The sequence below is a fragment of the Sipha flava genome, unplaced genomic scaffold (assembly GCF_003268045.1).
Source record: "Sipha flava isolate LNK unplaced genomic scaffold, YSA_version1 70_pilon_pilon, whole genome shotgun sequence".
Classification (NCBI taxonomy): Eukaryota; Metazoa; Arthropoda; class Insecta; order Hemiptera; family Aphididae; genus Sipha; species Sipha flava.
In genome coordinates, this window is record NW_020273610.1 from 1 (window position 1) to 10,709 (window position 10,709).

General features: G+C 27.5%; 3 protein-coding genes across 3 annotated transcripts; 1 reads left to right on the top strand and 2 right to left on the bottom strand.

The window, feature by feature from the left end:
• Positions 1-228: 228 nt before the first annotated feature.
• On the bottom strand, positions 229-1,641 carry LOC112692153. Its single transcript, XM_025566730.1, has 2 exons — positions 1,479-1,641; positions 229-909 (listed from the first exon to the last, which is right to left on the bottom strand). Exon 2 carries the CDS (start codon positions 721-723, stop codon positions 229-231), a length of 495 nt encoding a protein of 164 aa, XP_025422515.1. The 5' UTR covers positions 724-909; positions 1,479-1,641.
• A 421-nt stretch (positions 1,642-2,062) lies between these two features.
• LOC112692098 (cytochrome b-c1 complex subunit Rieske, mitochondrial) lies at positions 2,063-3,105 on the top strand. The gene has a single exon (XM_025566651.1). It carries the CDS (start codon positions 2,187-2,189, stop codon positions 2,991-2,993), a length of 807 nt encoding a protein of 268 aa, XP_025422436.1. The 5' UTR covers positions 2,063-2,186; the 3' UTR covers positions 2,994-3,105.
• A 1,556-nt stretch (positions 3,106-4,661) lies between these two features.
• On the bottom strand, positions 4,662-5,066 carry LOC112692143. Its single transcript, XM_025566708.1, has one exon. The coding sequence runs from the start codon at positions 4,886-4,888 to the stop codon at positions 4,673-4,675; it is 216 nt and encodes a 71-aa protein (XP_025422493.1). The 5' UTR covers positions 4,889-5,066; the 3' UTR covers positions 4,662-4,672.
• Positions 5,067-10,709: the final 5,643 nt, after the last annotated feature.

A 10,709-nucleotide genomic window follows, 5' to 3' on the forward strand; every position in this document is an offset into this window, starting at 1 on the left:
AAAAATTTACATTCATTCACCTCTTTTATTAATTTGTCTGTGATAATTAAGCCACATATATCGATCAAATTATTTTGAATAGTTTTACTAACAAATGTTGCATTTTTTTGGAGCCGATTCTAAGTGATTGCAAAGATCTACATCGCCCGCATCTATTCTGAACATCAACAATTCTTTGAATATTCCAATATTAAAATTATTTTTTGCTTGGTCATTTGAAATCAGATTTCATAAATTAACATCGTCTCTATGCCTCCTTATAGATATATTATGACGACCACAAAAAATAATTGTTTTAATTATAGGAATTAATTTCTTTTTATTTTGTTTGACAGTTTCATTTAGTTGGTCATCAAGTTGAATTTTTATTGTTTTTTGTTTGCCTTCAAAACATTTTATAAATTCTAAAGATCGCACAATTGCTATTTTATGATATTCTCTTTCCATATGTATCTTAAAATCATGTAAAGCATCTTTGTATTTTATCATAGGAATTTCTTTTAAGACCACAAGCCTTTGTCCTCCAATCCCACCAAACTTTGGTCCAAAAAGTACACATACTTTACAAAACGCTCCTTCTCTATTACGACTATAAGCTAACCAGTTGTGCTTATTTAGCCATTCAATTTGAAAGCTTCTTTTATGACCTTTTTTATTCATACTTACAGGGAAAATATAATTTTGTTTAGGTGACCACGTTTCTTTTAAATATTTATAAAGCATATTTGGATCGTTTTTTTGAATTTTTAGATTTGCATTTTCTTCAATAGCAAATGCGATATCATATTGACTGTTAGAATCGACTTCACACGAATCAGAAAATGTAGCTGGCTCTGACTCTGTTGGTAACACGCTTACATTTTCTATACCTTCAATTGGAGATGGATTATTTTCGTCACTTGTTTTCAACTTTTTAAAAAAAAAGTTTATTTCACTTTGTCGTTTTTGTGACATTTTAAAACAGAATAATTTGAACACGAAACTACAAACGAAAACACTACGGACAACAGCAGTACAGGCGAGTACAGCACGAAATACGAATTACACACAAGTGACACGACGACTGTAAAATTACTAACATTTTAAAACGATAATAGCAATATAGAAATGGATTAGTGATAATCGTCTTACAAATAAAATAAGATAAGATAGCGATGGCCAGTAGGAACGATACATGGCAAAAATAGCCGGTTAGCCGATCTGCCGTCTGCGTTAAGGCGAAATGCTTTTATACCCGCATAATAAAAGTAATAGTAATATGTTTGGGAGAGTTTCTTATATAATGATAATATAATAATAATATAAAATATATGTAATGATAATATTTCTTAAATTATAATATAATGTGTTTGAGCGAAACAATATAAAAGATAAAATTATAAAAATTAATAATAAAAAATAATAAAACCTAACTTATGCCAATGGGGGGGGGGCGAGGCCCTTCGGGCCCCCCCTTAAATCCGCCACTGAATACTCACAAATGAAATGATACGTTGCCTGTATTATCTTTAGAGGATACATGACAAACAATGCAAGTACGAACCATAGCTTGAAGACAAATGATAATTCGTACAGAATCGGGAATACTTCAATTTGTAAAAATGTTAAATAATTTTAAAATAAAAAAAAAATGCGTTAACAATAAAAATATTTGTTATCATCATAGATATCTTCTATTATCATTATAAAATAAAACTAATGATAAAACCCCTTGCTAAAGTGAGTGCACTATATAAAAGCAGTCTATCTCTCATCCACATCCCGGACCGCGACCCCTTGTATTGTTAATATATTTTATATATATATTTAATTGGCCTATCCATTCTTCTATTATCTATGGTCCAACCGAATAATTACGGATTCCTGATAAAAAAATCCGCTTAGTTACCTCTCCTCCACCGGATTGAAAAAAAGATGAAATTAGGAACACTAAATTCTAGCGTCTGACCAATCTGCTGAGTTTTGGAACAGACGAAATTTCATGTGGGTGAAACCTTATCAATTAGTAGACCACAACCATGGTATATTATAGTTACGTGATATACTGCAATCAGATGTAATATTAGGTCCGAGATAATAGATCATAGTAAGGTCAGCACTTTACAATAGTTTCCGACCTTTTTTTTTCAATCACAGAGATCAATCTTGTTTTAACTATTTTTTTTTAGTTTTACCTGTCCCCAATCATGTTCCGTAACATTCAACTTAACGGTAATATCGCCAATGCCGTAAAAGGATGCACCGAAGTAGTGGCGACTACATCTACCAAAGCACCGTTCGCTGGAAAATCACCAAAACAAGTTTTGCCGACAAAGCCTATCTTCCTGACCAACTACAATTTGCAAAGTACACTTTTGTCTAAGAAAGCATTGACACCAGTCACCACTACTCAAGTTCGTTTGGTCCACACTGATTTTAAAGTTCCAGACTACACTGCATATCGTCGTGATTCTGTAAAGAACCCTAGTGCTTCGAACCGTGATACCTTTGAAAAACGTAATGCTTTCACTTATATGGTACTCGGTACTGCTGTTACTGGAACAATGTTCTGTGCCAAGGCTGTTGTTCATAAATTTGTTTTGTCAATGGCACCAGCAGCTGATGTTTTGGCTTTAGCATCCATTGAAGTTAACCTTAATGAAATACCAGAGGGCAAAAATGCAACTATTAAATGGAGAGGAAAACCATTGTTTGTTAGACATCGTACTTCAGCAGAAATCCAAATTGAACAAAATACTTCATTGTCAGAACTTAGAGACCCTGAAGATGATTCTGTAAGAGTTCAAAAGCCAGAATGGTTGGTAATTATTGGAGTATGCACTCATTTAGGTTGTGTACCAATTGCTAATGCTGGTGAATGGGGTGGTTATTATTGTCCATGCCATGGATCGCATTATGACGCAGCTGGTAGAATTCGTAAAGGACCTGCACCATCAAATATGGAAGTACCACCTTATAAATTTATTGATGATAATACACTTCTTGTAGGTTAATATGTTATTATCACAGTATTTGTCATTAGATTTACATGTATGTTGTTAAAACAATTTCAAAATATATGTACTCCTGCTATTTTAATTATATTTTTGTTTTAAACATATTATCTATATATGAATTCAATTTTTATATTTTCATGGTTTCATGATAAATATTTCATACATAGCTAAACTATTTCAAATGAACCATTGTATAATTTGTCCGACAAAAATAAATTGAAATAAACTAGTAAACTGTTTTCTTATTATGCAACTGTACATGGATTTCTTTAATTTTAATTATATTATAGGAATGATGTAAATAATTATTTATAATTATTTATTATTAGTATATAAACTGTTGGTATTGAGTTAGTGAATTTTTATATTTCTGATTTTGGAATTGTTAAAGAAATAATAAAAACAAAATTATAAAGTTGTATCTAATAGATATAATTTAGATATTCAAGATTATTTAAATGTACCCTAAGTTTGACATAAGAAACTACAAAAAATATAACTGATAAATTCATTCAAATGTGTTTTCCTCAACTATAATTAATTTACCTCGATATGGAATAGTAATGCTAAATAATAAAGTACTGTCTATTTAATACAGTTTATATCTTCCAGTGGAAGACTACCACGGTCCAATTAAATTTGAAAAAAATAATGATTAATTGAGGTGCATTGATAAAATTTGACAAATTTATTATGGGTGATTACTGAATAATGTATTTCATACCAAATTTTACATTTATTTTAAGATACTTTTACAATAATAAAATGATCTATGAATAATGTAAGCAATACAATTTTAAATAAAAAATATTACTTATACGAAAATAGAAACTTAAAAATCTTTGGCCAATCTATATTATACAGCACTGCAATAATAGGGTATAGTGTACAGTTATTGGCACCTTTAGAAAAGTTAATATTTGTTTCCATGACATTTCACACTTAAACATAGTTGAAAATTGTATTATTATTTCCAATGGTGAAACAAATTGTTATCAATCTTACCTTATGATCATAATCTTATATAAATATTAAATACTTTTTCTTATTTACCATCTAGTATAAAATAATTGAAAGTTATAGTTATTGGCACCTAAAATTGTGTTATTGGTTTTTTAATTTCTGTTATTGACATCCTCTTAAATTATATATATAATTTAATAGTTTTACCGATTCATTTGGTTAAATTAATAAATAAAACTACATAGGTATTTATACTATTTTATAGCTAGATAGTAGCTACTACTTAGGTATACTGAATACTTATTAAATAACACGTATAAGAACCATACCAAGTTTAAACTACACATAGCTGTAGAAAAATTATACATATTTAGTTTACGATTCTTAATAAATTAACTAATGAACTAATTGTGTTTTAAGATATTTTATAACTTATTATTTAATTACCTATATGCTTCACACAGGTAACTCATTCAAAAAATCATAATATTTTATTTAATCACAATATATAGTACTATATTGTAGTTAGAAATCAAATAGATACCTATTATAAAAAATAATATAAGTACATCTAGCAGAAATAATAATTATGCTCAACAACTATAATAGGCAGGTAACTAATAATTTAGCTAAAGTATTTGATTATAATAAGAAGAAATAATAAAATATATTTCAAAGTTTAAAATATTTATTTGGTTATAATTAAAACAGTCTTATGTTTTATCACTCAACATATAAAATATAGATACAGATAATACAGGAGCTGGTTCACAAAAAACTTTTTGGTCAGAATTTTTAAGTCTATATTGTAATGTAGATTTTGATACAGAAAAATTGTTTGCTGCTGACTTTTTTGACTTGCCTTCATTGCCTGCTTCAGCAGCATTAGTCAAATTGAACTGAGAACAATTCTCCCTTTTTTTTGGCATTTCAATAAATAACAGTCAAATTTTACTCAAGTTCTACAATTTTTAAAGTAAGGGCCAATAAATAAATTAATACATTTTATGTGCATTTCAATAATAAGCACCCTATGCCAATAACAAAAATTTCAAATATGTACATATCAGTTATTGGCATACCAATTTTTCACAAAAATAATAAAAATAAATTATTGTACATCGGATTAAATGATGAAAAATGTTCTAAATAAACTAAAATGTACATTATGCTAATGAGTAGTTATAACTAAATTAAGAGCTTAATTTCTAAGTATAGTCTACTGATAAAAACAGTAAATTCTTATAAAATATTCAAGATTTCTGAGACGACTGAAAACTTTGATAATAATTAAACGATAAATTATTATTATCGGGAACACTTGATAACACGACATGATCAGTTTGGACAGATATATATAAAAAAAAAATCATTTAAAAGTCAAAATGCTCACTAATTACAAATAAAAAACTTTCATAGTGTCAATAACTGTACCAGCGCCAATAACTATACACTTTACTCTATGAACGTAGGCATCAACAGTGACAGATAGTCCCCTCCCAACCAAAAAAATTTCTCTTATTTTGTAAAATATACAATCATTTTAAGCAGTCTTGTAAAAGATACTTTTTAAAAGTATTCAAATACAGATACAGATGCATATTTTCAAAAGTATTTAAATACGTATATGAATATTTGATCAAAAAAGTATTCAAGTACAAAAATAGATACTTTCAAATATAATACTTGAAATAATTTAAAAAATATATTCATGTATTACATAGTTGCAAAAAATAAAATAATTCAGAGTTTTCATAGGTCATAAATCAGAATTATATTGTATTTTGAAAATGAAAATAAACAAAATTCTCAAATGTGTTATGAAATTGTTAATTAATATGGATTGTAATGTAGTAGATTATAGTATCTTAAGTATCTGAGCGCACGGTAGTGCGCTGTCCAAGTTCAAGCAATGATAGTGTATCTTTATAGCCGGGTTTACATTGGTAGAGTATTTGGTATAGTACGACGGTAGAGTAAGTATTCTACCGTTTCTAGCATAATGTAAACACTCAGGAATAGTATAGGTAGAGTACTAAAGATAGTAATCGGTATAGTAGAGTAGTTAACCACTGTGGTAAAGTACACTCTACTCGCTTTTACCCCCACCACCGTTTTTACTGTACTCTACCACCACTCTACTGGTGTAAACAGTCTAATTTTGGTATAGTAAAAGAAAATATTGTTGATATCGCCTGAACCGGCACGTGTATTCATATTTATTTTTAAACTTTGTATACATTTTTAATTTTGTTTAATGTTTTTAAACCTTATAATATAATATAACTATTCTACATTTCTGATCGTATTGTATTATATCATTTTATTTCATTATAAAAGTGGTTTTAATAATTTTTAAAAATGAAGTGGTCTGAAAGTGACACGATAGCGCTGGTGGGTCGTTTACTAACGCAGTTGTAACCACTCGAAGGCATTTCTTTAATAATTTTCGACAATGACGACGACGTACGATATCCATATTTGTTATTTGATATTTTGAAGTTGATCAAACCTAACCGTGACGGCGTGAGTTTACACATCAACTGCACTCTCTTCTAATAAATACTAGCTTCGTGTAAACAGTTAATCTACTAAAATTAGTAGAGTAGAGCGAGTAGGCAAAATAGTAGGCTAGTGTACTCTACTAAATACTCTACCAATGTAAACCCGGCTTATACCATCCAATTTGCCCAGTTATTCTAACCCATATATCTCTGTTTCCTCTTAAGATATACTTTTGAAATTTAAAACACAGATTAATCTCGAGTAGCTTAGGACGCTGTAAGGAAATGAGCCCTTAATATTGTACCATTTCGAAATGGATGGATTTAAAAATTTGCAATTTTGTTACTAACGTGAAATTTGGCACAAAGGTAGGTTTTACAATGTAACTAAAAGGAAAAATCTAAAAAATGATTTTTTTCAAAATTAATGCCGCTTTAGAGAGTGTATTTCTAAACGTATGAAGTGGCGCGCTTAGCACGCATAAACGTTTTCCTTCAAACAGCGTCACAATACGGTAATAAGAAATCGTTTGTAGTTGACTTATATATATGTATATATTTATAAAACATAATAATGTTTTCGTACATTTATTTTATTTAAATACAAAATATAATATAATTATTCAAATATAGAATATTTTAATAATATTCGTCGGTATACAGACGATAATTTTACATGGTAACGTCGTAAGAAAACATTGATAAACGTATGACCAGTGGTGCATTTAAGGGGGGGGGGTGAAAGGGGCAAATGCCCTGGGCGTCAAATTTTTGGGAGTGACAAAATATTCTAACTTTTATTGTTGATGTGTTCATGATTTTTTTAATTTTCTCACCTTTTTCAGTATTGTTTAGTATTTTAAAAAAATATTATTGAGCATTTAATAAGAAATTAAAAAAATTATACTATACCTAGTCACCTAGGTATTAGTGAAATAGCAAAATAGGTATATTAGATTTATTATTCAATATTATATTTTCGTTCGATGTTTATAATAAAGACTCGAGTACACAGAACGCGGTATTCACTTTAGGGCACATTTAAGAAGTTTACAAAAGGAGTAAAATTGTTGTCTTCTAATTATGGAGATAGTTGGATGAAGATCTTGTTTTTTTTTCAGAAAAGACTTAATGGCCTTGCTATGTTATTGATTCATCTAGATTTAAATATTACTACTGATGGAGTTATTGACGAATTGACAAATAAAAGAAGAAAGCTATAGTTTATCATATAGTTATAATTAATGAAATTACATTTTTCAATAAGAAGATAATAAAATTGATAAAAATTTAATTTTGACCATTTTATACTAATTTATAAAAAAATGTAAGATAAAAACCCCCCTCCCCAAAAAAAAAAAAAAATTATAAATATGCAATTGCTCTGGGAAATGATTTAAAATATTTTTTTAAAACTATTTAAAATACATATTTAAGTACATGAAAGTTATTTGAATACTTTTATTCGAGAACTTTACAAGCAGGGCCGTAGCAAGGAAAGAGCTAGAGATACCTATGCCCAGGAGCAATTTCTGGGAGGTTAAAAATGAAAAAATTACAATTTAATTGTTACTTATAACTTATTACTTATAAATAAAAGTAATTTTATGTATTTATGTATTTACTTAAATAACCTATAAATATTATGTTATACCTATGTGCCTACTTATAATTATCATTTATATTTATATTTTAATAAGTTATTGATTTAAAAAAAAAAATAAAAAATGCCTACATAATTACCTATAAGGGAAAATCATTATTTATATTGTGTTTATAATAAAATCATCAGTTTTTTGTGAGTTTTTTTTATAAATTAAAATACTTAAGGGCACGTTTTGGAGATTTGCCCCGGGCACAATATTTGGTTGCTACGATCCTGTTTACAAGATTGATTTTAAGACATAGATATTATGTTACATTATGTTATCATTAGACATAAGCGTGCGCAGAGTATCAAGTCTAGGCAGCAAATATTTTTACCGGCCCATTTTTTTTTCATACAAACGGCTTGTAAATGACTAGTATACTTTAGTAGCCTGCAGTGACTGTGTTTTTTGTAACCAATAACCTATTTAAACACAGTAAAGATTAGATTGATAACTGAATGCATTTTTCGAATAACCAATTTATTTTTCATTAAAAATTATATGGTGGCTAGCTTGGACTGTTTGACACTAACAAATACACTTAAACCGTCCAGGGGTAGTAAGAGAACACACTAACTGCCCCTGTGCATACACCTTTGTCATTAGACAATTTTCATTGTTTCAATAAACTAAATAATAACACCTTTTATATTTTAACTTATGTTTAATCGACTTATTAAAATTAAAATCTTGATTCTTATGCAGGAGTGAATTTAAAACCCCACTCCCAAAATATTTTTCTGGCTACGCCACTGAGTGCAAATAATGTTTGAAATTTGGGGTGGTTGAATCTTATAAATGTATAATATAGTATACTATTTAATTTTCATTCGTTTTTTTTTTTTTTTTAAGAAAAGGGCAAAACACCCCTACTTCTTTATTTGTGTTAATGAATATTTAGGTTATTTAATTCTGAATATAGTAATACCTAAAGGTATTATTATATTTATCAGGTAGATACGCATTACCAAGGTATCTCAAAATCCATATAATATTCGTGCATAATATGGTGCATTTAGAACGGCAGGTACTGGGTAAATACTAAATTAGGTACAACGTATATTTTTACATATTAATATGATATGAGGTACATAATTTCATACTATGTTTAGCATTTTTCTTTTTATGGTAACTTTAAAGTGACGTGAAAAGATGGACGCAGATGTACAAGGTTTAGATCTAGGAAGCCTCTTAAGAATATTATATTTTTTTTTGTCATCAGTGAAAATATTAATGTGGCGCAAATTTAAATCAATATTATTTTTTTTTTTTTGTATGAATATAAATAGATGCATATTATATATACAGTATACTTATATATCTGTTAAAAATGATTTTTATTTTGAGTAATAATTTATATTTGCATCTAAATTAACCTGTATACCTATTAATAATAAATAATAAAATATACTTGGACATAACACTTTCAATATAAATGTTGAATAAGCATTTATAATTTAACTTTTTAATGTTTGAAAGATGTAAATTAAATAAAGAAATAATAATGATAATAATAATAAAATTATAAAAAACAATTATTTATGTTATTAGCTTCTTCAAATATGCCTTCAAACTTTGGTTGTTCTTTTGCTTAATTGATATCTTTCACCTGACTTTTAATTTTATTCAGCCAAAATGGATGATTTGAAGATCTATTTTATTTAAATAATTGATATCATAATTAATAAAACAAAATAACGATTTTTAAATCAATTAAAATTTTATGTGTTATTAGACTTCAAAAATTTTAGTCTATATAATAATGATTTTCCTATAAACTTATTAAACTCATTGAAACAATTAAACGGTAAGTATTTTTAATTATCCAAAAAGAAACCTTAAAAGAAGAGAACTTTTAATATTTTCAGCCCTACGACCTACATATACTATGTTTACCTCATCATGTTATAATTAATGCATCGACATTCAACTTGCGGCCCTCCAACGATTTATATGTGGCCCAAACAGAACTCATTGAATTGATAATAAAATATAAATTTCAAAATTTATATTATAAATATAAAATAGGTATAACAAAACAATCAAAATGTGTCGCATATCCAAAAATGAAAGTGTATAGAAATCGGATTACTGATTCACATATTGACGACTTGTTAAAAGTTGCATGCAGCAACTACAAACCAAATATATCTAAATTAGCGAAAAAACCATTTCAATATAAAAATTCACACTAATTTAAAATAAATATTTAATTTAATTTTTTTATAATACATTTTCAAATTTTATACAATATATACAATATATAAATTTATTTTAAGTCTTTTTTTTTTTTTTTTTTTAATTTCCGTTCCGTTCATTTCGACTTGCGGCCTGTGAAATATTTTAAAATATTTTATATGGTCCAAATAAAAAAAAAGGTCGAGTATGGCTGAATTATACTATAGCGATAGAACTCAAAAAATTAAACAGTTTTTACACGTTATGAAATAATAACTGTTGTAAAATAAATGAAATATTACAACAATGTTTTAAAAAATAATGACGATAAACGTACTATAAGATTATAATATTTAGAAATAACATTTTTATATTTGTATGGTACGGTAATAACATGCAATTTAAAATTATTAGCAATA